General features: G+C 45.4%; 1 protein-coding gene across 1 annotated transcript in view; it reads left to right on the top strand.

The window, feature by feature from the left end:
* SAMD11 (sterile alpha motif domain containing 11) overlaps window positions 1–16,219 on the top strand; it is a 122,873-nt gene that overhangs the window by 30,321 nt on the left and 76,333 nt on the right. The window contains exon 3 of the mRNA XM_086625581.1: window positions 7,246–7,424. Coding sequence (XP_086481707.1) covers window positions 7,246–7,424 — 179 coding nt within the window. The remainder of the gene's footprint in view (window positions 1–7,245; window positions 7,425–16,219) is intronic.

The following is a 16,219-nucleotide window of genomic DNA, read 5'->3' on the forward strand; positions in this document are numbered from 1 at the left end:
CTCTTGAAAAAAAAATACCCTAAAAATGGATCCGGACTTTCTATACTGGAATTGATAGCTTCAGTATAAACCAGTTGACGACAACTCAAAACTGTTAACGAGGAATTGTCAAGTGTAGATCTAGAGAGCCTGCTGGGGTGCAGTTGTTCCCAGAATCTGTAGTCCCCCTGGCTACAGCTCTTAGACCTGTCTGGCTGTGCCAAACTGCCTCCTCAGCTTGCCTCTGGTCATTGCCAGAGCTTGTAAACCACTTTCATGAAGCTCTGATGAAGAGTGCGACACAGTCCCCAAAACCTAGAACAGTCTTCGTGATCCGTACTGCCACAATTATTTGCCTGACCATTGCTATCAGTTCCCTTTTGCTCCCTCTGTACTTCGGGCCATCTCTCCTGTGCTGGAACAACTTCCAGTGTAATGTTGGTGTCACTGGAAAGAGATGATAAATAATAAACCTATTAGTGGTCAGGTTAAAGGGCCGGACTGCAGCCGACAGGGAGGCAGAAAAATAGATGCAGCGGAAGGCTGCCAACTGTTGTTTTATTCATTTGTTCATTACTGAACACTGGAGCAGGAGGTAAGATGAGAGGCTGGACAGCTTCTTCTGTCTGTGACCTCCGTTTGGAGGGAGAAGCTGGTAAGCGCCGGGCAGCAGAACTGCGCCCGTACCGGATTTACTGCCGGAGCAGTCGGCTGGTAGCACGTTGGCCTAGAACGCCTAATGAAGGCCCAGGGGAGAGCAGGGGATTATCTTGGAAGGCACCTGACCCTTTCTTAGGTGTTTACACTAATCACAGCTGAAGGAAAATGCAAACTCTGGCAGTTATCCTACAGGGGGATGTGTGGGCTCCGTTGCTGTGTGATTTCCCTAATGAAGGCCATTTGACTAGGTTTACTATTTGGAAAAGTAAAAGAAAAATATTCCAGGCTCTCAGAACCTCCCCCTTTCCTTTTCCCTGTCTTCATTATCAATAAAAAGAGAGAGAAAATGCTGTCTGGACTCGAGGATTTCCTTCACATATGGAAAAGATTTAGCATTCTTCAGCTCCCAGCATTGGCAGCACACAAACCTTCCCTCTTGCCTCCCCCCCAGCATTCCCGGTCTGCTCCCTGTATTTCCCGGATCTACGTATACAGAAAGAATGCGTGTGCTGTTGCTTTTACAGTTTTTTGGTTTTACCTGATACAAATTATTTCTGAGAGTTGAATCACAGGCACGTGAATCATCTTGCAAACAGCTTTGATATTTTTACCAGTGTGCAAACTCTTCGTGCATTTGCATTTCTGTGCTTTTTCTCTAGTACTGATTTGGATGCTGAAGAAGTGGTGTCCGTAGGGACTGCACCTGCTCGTCTTCTTGGGTCAATTCCCAGTGGGATCAGATGTCTTGAGTTTGGCTGGCAGTTAATGTGGACTGGCAAAAGCTTTGCTTTCATGTGCATTTTTTTTCCATGGAGCTTTTTGCCTTGCAGCTCTCATAGCAGAGGCCTTTCCATTGCTGGGATCAATTAAATGCTCACCAGGGACTCTCTCTGGGAGGAATCTTTCCTTTTCTGACTGACTTTGAATGTCACACCAGGGCGTTCAGCTGTTTTGACCTTGTTGCAGTAGCTCCCAGGGCAGGAAACCTTTCCTAACCCTCCCTTCCTGTCTCTCCCCCAAGTCCTATGCTCTCCGCCCGTCATTCCATCTGCAAGCTCTCCCAGGGCTCTTACGCAACAGTTCAGTTTTTGGTATTCTTGGCTGGAATAACACGGCTCCAGGGGAGAGCTATGAGGGGGTTGGATGGGTGGGGGGAGAAGGATTTTATTTTGTAACTCTACTGACCTTGCTTAGCCACACAGAGCGGAATTTTCCCCCGCTCTCTGGAAGGGAAGAAATATCAGCACTGTTTTCATTTCCATCTTTCTGATGGTCCTTGCTTTCGTGACAGAACGATTGGGCTTCCAGGCTTCTCCACTCAGGTAACCTACCACTGTTCCCAAGTTGTTGTTTTTTTTTTCACTTGTAGCTGTATCTCTAGACTTGGGTAATCGGTAACTTTAAATTGTGCGTTGGTACCCATCTGATTTTTCCTGGGTAAAGGAAACATGTCTGTCTGTGATTTTTAAAAACAAAGCAAACCCCCAACCAGACAATACTTGGAGAGGCAATGAAAGCAATTAATGGTGTCAAAAGACCCTAGGAGGGTGAAGTGGTGAGTGACTGAGAGCTGGACTGACGCAGGAACGGCTGGGTGGGTAGCTGAATGTGTCTGGGGAATAGAGGGTTATTGACTCAGACTTCAGCTGTGTTTCGTTAGCTGGTATCATAACCCACAAAATTAATCTTTAACGATGTATACAGGGAAGGGAGTCCTAATATAGGAGGCAGTTCTGCAGTGCCCTTGCAAAAGCTTCGGAGAGTTGCAGAAATGTTTTACTTTCCAGTTACACTAATTAAAGAGAGCATAAATGATAGTCTGTTCTCCGCCCCCCCACCCTCTATCCAAGGGGAGGGGGAAATCCTTGTGTAATGAAAAGAAGGTGCAAGCTCTGAAGAGGTTTCCTCTGAGCTGAGTCAGTGTTTGTCCTGAAAGCAAACATCTTTGCTCTCGGGCACCACAGAGGTTGCTGGGGGGTGTGTTGCAGGGTAGGGCAGAGCACCTGCAGTAACTGCAGCAGTGTTTTGGCTGGCTGGCTGTATTTCACCCACAGATGTACGTGTTGAGAACAGGTCATCAGTGGGGATGTGATGTTCCCCCTGCTCGCAGGGGTATAATCTGTTCCTTATACCACCTTCTGTCTGTACTCCCCGGGGCAGGGAGCTGGCAGGCAGGCAACTGGCTTTGCTGGACTGAGCTATAAGACTTATTTACTGCTACGTGTACTTCATCTTTTTGCTGGGGGTACTGCACCTGTACTCCCAGCTGTTAGCTCTGCAGCTACAGAAAATGCTCCTTCTGACCCATTGGCCAGAACAGTCTTGCTAGTTTAAGCAAGCCAGCTGGCAAAGCACACCTTCCCCCTGTTCTTCACGTGTGTAAAAATGAGTTATTTAAGAGCAGGGAGCTAGAGTCCCAAGGTGCCTGGCTCTCTGGCAGGAGGTGACTGTTGGTTGGGTTGTTTTCCCAAGCATCAGACATCCCAATGAATATCAACAAATGGGGAGGCAGTTTTCTTTTTAAAATATTAAAAGCCTCTTTTAAGTTTCATAGTTCAACATCAGCATCCTGTTAATGTCTGAGATCACCCTGTAATGATGCTGTCACACAAATACAAGCATTTTAAATGTGAGATTATGAGGCTTACATCAAATATCTATAAATCCCAAAGTACCTCCCCAGTGATGCCACTGCAGTCACTGGTTGTATTCTTGCACATAACACCACTCTGCTAAGTGTATGCTTTGCTACCTGCCACTGCGTGCCAAGTGATAGCTGATAACCCTGAATCTGGATGACTGTAGGCATCTCGATTTACTGCTCAGCTTCTGTAGGTACATTCCTGTCCTGTAAGCTGTCTGCACAACTGTCAGAGAACTTTAGTGAAAGCCAGAGTCATAGGAATGTTTCCTTGGATGGAATGCTTCTCACAAATGAGTGGTTTTTTATTTGCAGCTTGGACCAGTGCCCTTTCAAGTCAATGGAAAGACAATTGATTGTAGCAGGTTCTGGACCAGGTTTCTGGCTACCTTTGTGCTTAATTTAAAAGTAATGTGTATCTACTAGTGAATGTCTCTAAACAGATTAAGAAAGTGCAATTGATTCAAAACTGACTATAGATGAACATAAAAGGCAAAATTGATTGGCTCAGTCTATTTTAATTTTCTGAGAATAGAGAAATGTAATAAATAAATAAATACCCGAAACCTAATGGCAAAAATACAAAGTAAACACAACTTTAAAAAAAATGCATTGCTAGTGCTGGAATGCAGGTGTTTACAGGGGCACTGGAACCACTGTGGCCCTGGTTCTGATGTTGTCCATGTCTGGCTCCTGGTCAGAACAAAAGTAGTACAGACCATCTGTGACCAGAGATTGCTGCAGATGCAAATTGTCTTTTCCATTCATGTTTGTTCATTTGTCTTTTAAGGGAAGAAGCTCTCTGTGTGTTAGGTGATAGGTACATATATACATATTTGCATATTACATATGTAGGCATATATATGTGTGTGTGTGTATATATGTAGCAGCTTTAGGTGTAAGGATACACTTTACAGAAAGGCAAAGAATAAGCATTCCGAGGAGCAGGGGAGAGTGGGAACCTGTGTTCCTGGTCTGGTGGGCTGTTTTTCTAGGTTTAGTGCCTCCCTTTTTGCTGCACTCTTACTCTTGTTAGGGCTGATGAGTCCCTGGGCAGTCACTGAGACCTGGTAACTGCTCAAAGGTACCATAATGGCCATAAAATGATTTTTAGTATCTGATCAGTGCCGTTCTCTTTAGCCTGTGAAGTCACAGCAGAGAGTGAATTGCAATTATTCTGAAGTGGAAATTTGCACACCCTCCCTCCCCTCCCCCTTTAATTGTTACGATAAATTGCAACTTCAGAAAAATATATAAAGCTTTAGCATGGTAAAGCTGATATCAAGTCCTCGCTTTTCAGCCTGACAGAAGTCTGGTGCAAATGTTGCCCTCCTTGCTTTCCCTTTCCTTCCCCTCACTTTTCCATTTCTCTCCTCCTCTTTTCCCTGCTGTCCTTCTGTCACTGCACAAGATAGAGTTACTAAGATGGCTTTAGCCAGAGGGTGAGCTCTGACCACGTTCTCTTTGCACTGGAGCAGGAAAGGGGGCAGGGGTAGAAATGCACCTGGTATGGAAAAGTATTTGGGGGTAAGAGATGCACAATTTATATCACATATTCCTCCAGGGAACGGACGGTGAGAAACCTCTTTGCCAAGGGCGTGGGAGTGGATCCCTGCTCCTGAGTAGGGGAGCCCGCAGGGTGAGGGAAGGCATTTGCTGTTTGCCACGTAGATGCACTTATTCCCTCGCACCGTAGCTATCCCCCTTGTGCAGGTGGATCTCTGAGAGTCCCCAGCGATATTCACAGTGAGGGTGTTCTCCCGTGTCTGAGTCTGGGCATTTGGCCTCACTAAAAAGCCTGTTGCAGCTTGATCCAAGTTTTATACTTGGGATGCTCAGAGATGTAGGAGCATTCACCTTGTTGCTGTCCAAGGGTGCGTTTTTCTTTTTCACATCTCTCTCAAGAAGAAAGTGTGTGCCTTTTTCCTTTTACACATGGGTTTTCCCATTTTTAAGCCAGTTTGGCCCACTGCTTTTCTCTCCCTTGGGTGTCTGCTGTTCACAGACAGCTGTGTTCTTGGCTTGGAAGTGCATCAGAATGGGAAAGCTAATGTTGCCTCCATGGGGTGATGCCTTCCAGATGGATTTAGCTAATTATCACAATGATTAGGGCTCCCCTTAATGACCACAACTGGAATTTATTGACAGAGGTAAACAAGAATGTTTTATTTTGTATTTGTGGAAAGTTCTTAATTTGTTTAATTAAAAAAACATGAGCTTTTCTATCACTTCGTCTTGCTCTGTTCTCCCCTGCAGAGCGTCTGACTGGCTTTCCCAGGACATTTTCATTTTGCCAGGTTTATTTGGAAAGTTGGAGTCGACGTTTCAGAGAAACTGTTATTAGTTAAATGTTACTCTGCACTTACTTGACCTGTTTCACACACTTTTCTTCCTTTTGTTCCAGTCATTGCTAAAAACATGTTTCTTTTCTATGACTTGTCCTATTGAAGGAAGTATGCCTACATACCTATACAAAGAATGTACATGAAAATGTGGTTCCCTCCCTCTCGCTGTGGTTCCCTTCCCAGTTTCATGATTTTGTTTGCTAAAATTTTTAATTCTATGGGGCAATGACATTACAGGCTCCCTGGGTTTCCAATGTACATCTTCCACTGTAAGTGCTCATATTATGGTGCCCTGTCTTGGTCAATCACAGGTTCAGCTGAACACCCCAAGTGCTAGAAACATGTTCTATCACAGTGAGAGCTAAAAACCCAACACGCTCTAGGCTCATACTGTCTTGTGGATCAGGCACAAAGGGTGCAGGGACAGAGTAATTCATAATACATTCTCACTCCTTGCAGAAGATAGGAGGTTGGGACCAGGGTCACGTTGTGCTAGGTTCTGTACACAAATACACATGCAGCAAAAAAGCAGCTTTTGCCTCCTGGGAATTTTCCTCCTGTTTATTTGTGTCTTGTCAGAAGTGAATTGTTGAGGGAAGTACACTGCCAGGACCACCTAGGGAAAGTCTGCACAAGGCAAGACCTGCTAGATTCCTCTGAGCATGCAAATGAACAGTGAAAAGTAGCCTCAGTAATGCAAGTTGAAATTAATGTGGACTGTTCACTGGTGTGAGAGACAAACCTGCTGCTGGCTGGCATAGGCAGTTTTCCCTTTCCAGTCAAAAGTGTTCTAGATTTTCCAGGTCACGTCTTCCCTGGGCTACTGGCAAAGGTTTAATTTAACCTATTCTTCTATGTTAACCTGCAACATTTGGTAGGAAATATTCTGGAGAGAGAGATTGATGCCTAAAATGGAAAGGCTGACAGAATTGGGGTTGTTCAGCATGGAGAAGAGAAGGCTCTGGGGAGACCTTATTGCAGCCTTCTAGTATTTAAAGGGGGCTTATAAGAAAGATGGGGACAGATGTTTCAGTAGGGCATGTTGCGATAGGACGAGGGGTAATGGTTTTAAACTGAAAGAAGGTAGTTGAGACTAGATATAAGGAATAATTTTTTTACAGTGAGGGTGGTGAAACACTGGCACAGATTGCCCAGAGAGGTGGTAGATATCCCATCCCTGGAGGCGTTCAAGGTCTAGTTGAAGATGTCACAGCTCATTGCAGGGAGCTTGGACAAGATGACCCGTAAAGGTCCCTTCCAACCCAAACCATTCTATGATTCTAATTCTGCTGCCATTTTCCTTTCCTATTGACGTGTATGAGACGCAAACTAGGAATGAAGAGGTGGGGAGAGGCTGGAAGAGCATGACTTGAGTAGTAGGACTGGAAGAGCTGGATATAGATATGCCTCTGCTCAAAAGTGAGTTCACTTTTGCAAAGTGAACGTAGCCTTTGCCCACCCAACATACCAGTCTGAAAGCTGCAATGACTTAACAGTGTTGCCTTCACAGGGCAGCCATTTGAGAGGAGCTGCTTGGTTCTGGGTTGCCTAACCAAATTCTTGTTTTCTTCTCTTTTCCGCCTGCCCTTTCCCATTCCAACTAATTCCATCCTGTGGCAGAACCGGGGTCGCCTGGCAGAGAAGAGGACAATCCCCTTACCCCCAACCAGGATCCCGAAGAAAGAGCTGACCTCAATTTTCTCGCATAGTGACGACAGTGAAGAGAGTGATAAGAGCAATGGTCAACACCCTGAAGTAAAGCAGGAGGAGGATCTCCATATCAGTATCATGAAAAGAAGGTACTTTCCTGCCAGAGGGTGATGCATTGCAAGAGCAAAGACAGAGAAAACTGGGCAGCAGGTGACCAGACTTTGTGGGCCAATGCTGGCCAGGCTGCGCAATGGAGTCACCTCCAGGGCCTGAATAAAAGTGCAAATGTCACATTAAAGCTCAGAAAGAGTTGTCAGGTCCTCTTTTCTACTTACTCACTCCTGTTTGGGGTGAGTAGGGCTCTATGGGGCCTTGCACCATGGGCCATGTGTTTGCATTGAAGGTGTCTGGATTTTCAGACTCTAAATTGTATTTCACCCTCTGCCCAGCATTCTGTGTCTTTGTGCATGGTGAGGCCAACAAATTGCATGACCAAGAAGTCATCTGTGGGCCTTTTACATAGCTGTCTGAAAATACGCGGAGGTGTATGGGTCCAAAGTTCTGCCTTTTGCTTTCATTTGTCTCCGAATTCTGATGTTATATAAACTGGAGAATTTAATGTTGGGGAACAAAATTTAGGAAGGAGGTAGCAGCAGTGGTTGTTGTTATATGTTCTTGATTACAAGTGTCAAACAGGATAGCCTTGTCTTGCTGGTCCTGAGTGCATCTGTAGTCTAAAAGTGGAAGTAATAGAGTTGCAGTAGGCAAAGAGTGACTCAGAGACGGGGGCTCAACTCAATACTTAGAGATCTTGATCGTGTCTTTCTCAGTACCATATACATTCATCCTGGAATCACTTAGGGTCACTGGAAGAGGAGAAGGGATTGTCTTGAGTTACATCCTGGTAACTGACACTTGGGCTCTCATGTATGGTCTCAGTGCCCATAATATTCAGCTGCAAAATTCTGGGTTCTCTGAAAAAAAATACGATGTTTAGAAGACCTGTAACTACAGGAAAATAAATACCTAAAGGCACTGTGTCTCAGCCTCCCATGCATATCATTGCAACTCATCTTGATTGTCATCTTCCTCTGATGCATAAAATCACTCAGATTCTAAGACAAGCCCTATAAAAACAGAGGAGTGGAAGCCGAAGGCATGTAATTGCTTTTCTTATGTTTTATGTGTTTCTTGCTCCTGAGCAGATAAGCTATTTCCCCCCTTGCCTTCCAGCAGATGCTGGTGCGTTCAGCAGCTGAGAGCTTCAAAGTAGGGAGACAAAACAGCAACCAGCTCTTCTCATAAAACCCGCCTGTAATTAAAGTCTGGGTTTATCATTGCAGCTGTCCAACAGCCACGTTCAAGGGTTATCGCTTGGAAATGAAAAGGTGTTTGGGGAATACTGTGCATGCACACAGGAGCCACAGAGGAGAGGGAACCCTCCTAATCAGTTTTGGTAAACTGCCCTTCTTCTCCTGCCCCCTTTAATTATGCTTTTAATTCTGCAAAATTATAGTGCTAGATTGCCTCATTAGGAGGGAGAACAACATGGTAACTATATAATTGATATGCTGGGCCCCCCAAATACAAAGTGCTGTTATCTTAAATCTTTAATTACTGTAATCACTTTGCCTTGTTTATTAGGAAATGAAGAAAAAATACTTAATAGTTGTTATCCAGTGGTCCCCCAGCTTACCATTTCTGTGCTCTTCAGTACTCTTCAATCAGTTTGACTGAAGGTCTCTTGTTTGAGCTTTGTCTTGATTCCTTAGAGGAGTGCATGATTCTTACCGCGTGGGTTAGACTCTCATTGCTTTTGTACAGTTGTTCTCCTTTCCATTTTCCTGGGAGCTCTGATACAGTGTGTGCAGGAAAAACTGGAGTGGCTGGGGCAAACAGGGGCCGGGCAGCACTCATCAGGGTGCAGTAACAACAGAAAAAAAGAGCATGTAATTCGGTGCTTGGTGCCCAGGCAGGGAACATCTCCTGCTCAAATCCCTCAGCGTTTCCAAGCATTTTGTCCCTTGCAGATGGGTCCCCCAATCCTCCTGTCCCAAAGAGGGGGAGGACTGGCCCTTTCCACCTGCTCTCAAGAGTAATGAATGGAAAAGCGACCTGACCCCGCTCCTGCACAGCCTTGCTGGAGGGAGCAGGCTGCGGCTCTGCTCCCAGTGTCATTAGCAGCCCAGGGACTGGGGTGGAAGGTGTGATGGGGCTGGCTCCAGAGACAGCAGCAGCAGCAGCATCAAGGCTAGACAGCTCGCAGACATGACAGCTGGGGCCTGGCAGAGACAGTGCCCCATCTGCTTTCTGTTTTTAATTCACCTGTTGTATCCTCCCCGATTGGTGATGGATTGGGCTGAGGTTTTATTGTCTCCCACTGAGAGGAAGAAATAGGTTAAACTGTGATAGTAGGAAAACAAGGTCAGGGCCTGAGCAAACCTGTGTTTTCCACTTGTACCCCTGGATGGCCCTGGTGCACACCTGCATGCACTTACATTATCAACGCTTGCATTATTGCTTTGAACATTGTTGCCTTTTCTGTTTTCTCCTATGCTCAGTTTCCTTTATGTTGACTGTTTCCTTCCATTGTTGGCACAAGGGAATGCTTACTGCTACTTTGAGGTCTGGGCATTGGTAAAGAAAAGCCAGTAGGGATTAGAATAGGAGTCGGATGCTTAATTTCTTGGCTGGTCCCTAACCCTATCCTTTGACAGTGATTTCCTCTGTGATCTTAGGCAATTGCCCATGGTAGTGGCATTCAGAGGAGGTCTGAGGCAGAGAAAATCTGCCTCGTGGTGTTCTTGCAGTCCTAGAAAGGAGCAGAGACCTGTAACTACCGCTGAAGTTAGTGCATTTCCGTGCATGCCGACTTATTTCACAACCAAGTCCTTGTAAAACTGTGTCACTTTGCTGTCTTGCACATAGATAATTAAGGAAACCAAGCCTCACGCTGAAGTGAGCTTGGCTCATCTGCTTTGAAATCCAGGTGACCCAAGCTTAGAGGTGAATGTTTTTATCTCGTAGTGAGACCCCTTGAGCCCTCTTTAGCCTGCTTTGCGGGGTGTGCTAAGTAGCCTTTGTGTTGTGTCTCCTGTCTGGAAGACAGAGGGCTTAAAATCTTGTCTCATATAACCAGAGGCATCTGCTGAGCTTGATACCGTAGCTTGATACTCAGACTGTAAGCACTCAGCTCTGAAGATTATTGGGACAGCGCTGCAGAGGAAAATCCTTTTTCTTTTGATCAGATTTCAGGTTCCTGAATATCTTACTCTTTTACAACATTACCTACAAGCAACAGTTCCATTGCCTTAATTACTATGGTTTGGTTAAGTTGTACTGACTCCTGCTGAGAATGCGTGCCTGGCTATGAAAATAGTTTTTCCTATTTGGGGAAAGCATGGTATCAGTACAGGGCATTTCTATACTGATACACCTATATAGCTGGTATGGTTATTTTAGTCACAGTAATACTGGCCTAGTTGAACTGGTACAAGTACTATGTAGAGCAGACTTCAGTTAGAAACTTTGGCTTCATGGAGCCTTTTTACTTTCTCACAGATTGTTAGCTTGCTGGGGAGAGGCAGCTTAGCTAAACTAAAAGCTTTTTCACACCGAGGTTCAAACTGCCTTTAAGGATCTCCATTATGTTATCCCAAGAATCTTCAAACAGAGGAAAGCCAGGGTAGCCAGAGTAAGGTTCAGCTTTAACAGTAAGATCCTCACATGCCGTTGGATTTAAGCCCAGCGTTGTCTTGTGCGTACATGAATTTAATTTCTATTTTAAAGACTGGCCTTTTTCATTAGGATGGGAGGGGAGGGAAGGAGAAGAGGAGAAATGTAATTGATAGCATCTGAGGTTTAACAGGGTAGGTTAGGAGCTGCACACGCACAGCTTGGTGTAAGTCCCCAGCAAAATGTGATGGCATGGCTAGAAACAAGAGGCAGTAATGCTTAAGCACCTGTTTAAAATGGTGAAAGTTTTTGACCTGCCCTGCCTCTGAAGGAACCCTTATGGGGTATCAGTAAACACATACACTGGACTGAGTAATGGGAAGGATAGATGCAAATGGACACGTATGGTGAAAATACCTTTTAAGTTATTTTATTAGAAAAAGAGGATTGGGAGCGAAAGTGGGAGCAGATTGTACAATAAGAGCACACGACAGGCTGGGTTCCTTGCCAAATATTGCTCTGAAACAAAAGCCATTTTGAGGAGAAATGACAAAAGTTATTTTGACATGGACAGAGTCCAGAGAGGGACAGGTTGCTCTCCCCTGTCCCCAGCATCCCTCACCTTGCAGACCAGCTTTACAGCATTCACCTCACTCAGTGTCCATTTTCTAATAGCGAAATTACTGACCTCCACTAAGCCTTAATGGCCAGTGTCTGTCAGCCTTTCCACTGCCTGCCTTTCTAAGTGGAAAGCTATTTCTTATATCCCATAAGGCTGCTGCTCTTTGACTCCCTAATTGATTGAAGATCAAACCCAAGCACCCCCCCATTATGTTTGTCACATGCACCTGCTTGTAATTCAGAGCCATGAGGTCCCAATGCCTTCTCAGCTGATGTGCAGTGTACGCAACGCTGCCTCTGCCTTCCTTCTCTAGCTTGGCCTCGTCCTGAAAGGCTCCCAAACAGTCCACCCTGGTGCTGCCCTGGGATGAGAGCTGTATGACATCCCTGCTCTTGGTGGAGCTCAGCTTCATGACAGGATATGCCACACAACGCTATTTTTTACCTGCTGCCAAGGCCAGAGCATGTCTGGGGTCTGGGCTAAGCTGCCAAGGCTTTTCCAGGCAGTGTGCCACTGAAGAGAGGCTGGACACACGACAGAGCAGGGCTCCGGGCTCCAGCTGTGAAACAGTCTGAGATTAGATTCGATGGCCCTTCTTCTAATTGCCATGACTCAAGAGAAGGAGGGGGAAAGGGCCCTTCTTGCGGCTGGAGACGTATTCTGCTGCTTTATGACACTTTTCTTTCACTGCTTCCATTGTTTTTTTCCTGTCAGTCCCTTCTTCCTTCCTCTGCAGCCCTTTATTTTCTCTTCTCCTTTCCATTCCCTTTCTCCTTCCCTCTTTTTCCCTGAACCATCCATCACTTAATAACAGTCACCATATTCAATAAATATATTAAAGATCCCTCTGGGAAGCAATGGCTGGACTTGGTCCAGAATGCCAGGAAGCATGTCATTGACCTAATGAGGACATATATTTGAGAGGGGAGAGAGAGAGAAAATTGCTACTTACTTCGCAGGGACGCTGCAGGATAAAATACAATAAACAGCAAGAAATCCCTTCTTGCCCAGGAAGGAGATAAGAGACCAGAAGGAAAGGTGAAGTATGAGAATGAAAGCAAATGAAATCTTGACCCACAAGTGCTCTTGGCTGCTCTCTGTATCTCCTTGTATCTGACCCTTGCAACATCAATTTCGTGGTGGAGAATAACCCAGATGCCCTAAGTCCAAGTCTTAGTCTTTCTGTAAATCTTTAGGCCATTCTTCCAGTCATCACATATGAGGTTTCCCGGAGGAGCCTACCCCTGTTTGTCACCTGCACAAGCCTCTTAATGTTGGCTGCCTGAAAATGGCATGACATGGATATAGGGAGACTGTGGAAGTTGAGACAGTGATATATGTGAAGAGTAGGGAGGAGAGAGGAGCTAACTGTCACCATCCAACCAAGCAGCCTGCATAATGGCACCTGCAAATATATCTTCCCAAACTGCTTACTTGCAGCATTGTGATTTGCTTTGCATAGGCACTGTGTGCCTGAGTGCTCTTTGTTTCCATGCAAGATGATGGTACCTGGGGCCTGACCCAGGGCACACTGAATTCCCAGTGACCATGGTGGTGTTGGGCTGCACCAGTTGAACAAAGTCCTTAATTCACCCTTTCGCCAACATTGTCCCTTCAGTGCAGTCTTCTAAACCAGAGGATGTGAGGAAACCTTGTCCATATTTTTCTCTTCTATGTGGCCTTTCCTGTACTAGAAAATTGAAAAGTACAGACAAACTCCATCCGAAGAAGGTGTTGGTCTTATAATTAAATGGGAGTAGAAAGGGACAGTTGTAGGTAAGAGATGGGGCTGTGATGGGTTCTCCTTCTGGCAGTAATGACCTGTTCCTGTAGCTGAAGCTGCCCAGTATTCTCATTTAGCCAGCATGTGTGTTGGTTACTGCAGCATGCACCTGGGACAGTGGAGCAAGCCAAAGGGAGCAGCAGAAAGCAAGTTGGCCACAGTGCAGAAGCTCAGCTGCAGAATGAGGTTGTTACTGCCCCTGGAGTGACAAGACATCAGGGGGATGCCTCACTCGCTCCATTGGCCTCTTCCATGGTTGCCACTCTGGTGTTGAAAGCTTGTAGGGACCACTAGGGTAAAAAAGAAATGACAGGGAGGGAAACAACCAACTTAAAAATTAAAATCTATCCCAGCTGCTCTCCATTGTTTTGCCAGCTCTGTCGCTTTTTTTTCTGGGCTGCATTCTCATTCCAGTACAGGCTCCAGAGATGCCTTGAATGGCCTCAGCCCTTCCTGTTAAGTTTTTTTTTGTGTCCAATTATATCTATAAGCAGTTTCATTCTTTGCACAAACCGAACCCCGACGTTCTAGTCCCTCCTTGCTGAAGTGCCTGATGCAGCAGTTTGTTAATCCCCAGCTTGCACACCCCTCGGACTGCCCTTCTCACTTACAGAGCCGTGCAGGGACCTTGGCTCTTCCTCTTGCTCTGGGGCCCATCTAGCCGTTTTTATTGAACACTTTCTAACTGATCACACTGTGTCTGAGACCTTGGGTGGGTGAGGAGGTGGGAGAGATGGTAGCAGCTTGTAGCACCTTTGCTTGCTTGGCTATGGTTTTTAATTTCTTCTCCATTTTCTGTTATTAATTTGTAAGGGACTGGCTCCTGCTCACCATTTTTTATACAACCCAAGGACAGGCTTGTGTAGCTGATAGTTTGCAAATTATTAGTAATTTGATTTCAGTTGGATGAATAACCTGTTAAAGCAAGACGTACATTAGCCTCAGAAATCTAATTGACGATAACGGCACGGAGATGGGGAATGAGTGCTTCGTTCTGCTCCCTATCCCTCCTCCCTCCTCCCCCAAAAAAGATAATTAGAATTTAATTTCATTCTCACCTATTCATTTGTCTAAATATGGGTGTTTAATTATCCATCTTGGCAGATAGATATTTCTGCCTCTGTGTGGATCTGAGCTATTTCTTTGGTATGAGGTTTTCCCTCCCCCCTGCTTAGAACTCCCTGAATACGTGGAAGTTTAAGCAGTGCTACGTCTCCTTATGAGCCATGCCTTTGCCCGACACTCAGGATCCCTGTCTGCAGTCTGCCCGTGTCAGAAGCTGCAGCAGACCATGAGAACTTGCAGTTTCTGGAAGGCTGAGGGTTTAACTCAGAGACTGAACCCCAAGTGGAGAGGTGTATTAGCTGCGTGGCTAAAAGGAACGTTGCAGCCCTGCTTTGAGAGTCCACTATGGAAAACACTTTTACCTGCCAGGTAGTGTTCTAAGAGATGGATGTCTGCTACTGATCTGATTTGCACAGTGGAAGGCGCTGAGCTGGAATTAGAGGGGGTTTATGAAGGTTTTGTGTATTTGGGAAATCTTGTATTCTAGGGAGCAGTGTGAAGTCAGGCTTACCACCCTCCACCAATTCTGCTCTCTTGTGAGCAGCCCAGACCCTGTTAGGGCCATAAGGGCTTTGGCTGCCTTGAATTTGCCTTGAACTTTGGATTCAGACCAGCTTACCTGGAAAGTCCAAACGTGTCCCAGAGTTTGACCAAACTTCAGTTCATGGAAATTTTACTCAATGCCTGTTTGACCTGTCCTTTCCAGAAAATTTTCAAATGTTGTCTGAATTTTAACTTTGAAGAACAACTGTTATTGCTGTAAGCTCAGTAGCCGGGAAGTACCTATTCCATTTCTATTTGCAAATAAAATATTGGCAAGATGGAAAGCTGGGATAGGTTTTCTAAACTGTTAAACAGGACGAAGAAGAATAGGAAAAACTAGGTACATGGGAAACTACTAAGTACAGTTCTGAGCACACCTTTTTTTGGTGGAAGTTAATATCTGCTAAAATCTAACAATCCCCTAAAAGAACTACTCGCCCCTAAAAGAACTGCTCAGAGAGCAACCAGATTCCTTTTCTGAGCCAGCCTTGCAGGAAGAGCACAAAAGGTGTGCTATCACATTAGTAAAACTTGCAGTAGCAGCATGTCTTGGACATGAAATTATTTCCGTGCTAAGAGTTGTTTCCAGCTGATTTCTGAACTAGGCTGAAGCAGGGGCACTCATTTAGGAAAGCACTTAAACAGACGCTCAAACCTGAGTTAAGTCCCATTGACTTCACTGGTCATGCTGAAGTGTTTTCTGGTCCAATTCAAAGCACATTCAAATCAGAAGAAAGGCTCTCTTTTACTTCAGCAGGTTTTAGATTAGGCTTGTTCTGCAGTCAGAGGGTCTTCAGATACATACTGGTGGTTTTTCTAGTTGAGGACAGAGGCAGGAGTGCTGTAGAGATACACAAAATGCACAAAAGTGCATTTGGCCTCTGTGATATTTGTGTTATTTGGAGCCACTTCTGTTCAGTGCTTTTGGGAACCTACATCTGCAGGAGCTGATTTATACGCGCAGCTAGGAACCAGCATGTTCGCTGGCAGATGCTGAGAGATGTGGGAGTGGGTTTGGGTAAGGATATGGGCTAGCTTGCCAGTTTGGTCTCAAATGGCTGGAGTTCTCATCAATCATGTTGACATGGAGAAACAGTGGTGGTCACAGACCGCCTCTGGGTAGCGGGGGAGATCAGTGTTCCCTGATACCGAGTGGAGACACCAGACCACAAAAGGTCACGCATCTGCCTTAGCCCTCTGGGTTGGTGTAGATGCTGTTCAGTAGCAAGAGGAAAAAAAAAAAAACCAACAAAAAA

Source organism: Tauraco erythrolophus, chromosome 23 (genome assembly GCF_009769465.1).
Source record: "Tauraco erythrolophus isolate bTauEry1 chromosome 23, bTauEry1.pri, whole genome shotgun sequence".
NCBI lineage: Eukaryota > Metazoa > Chordata > Aves > Musophagiformes > Musophagidae > Tauraco > Tauraco erythrolophus.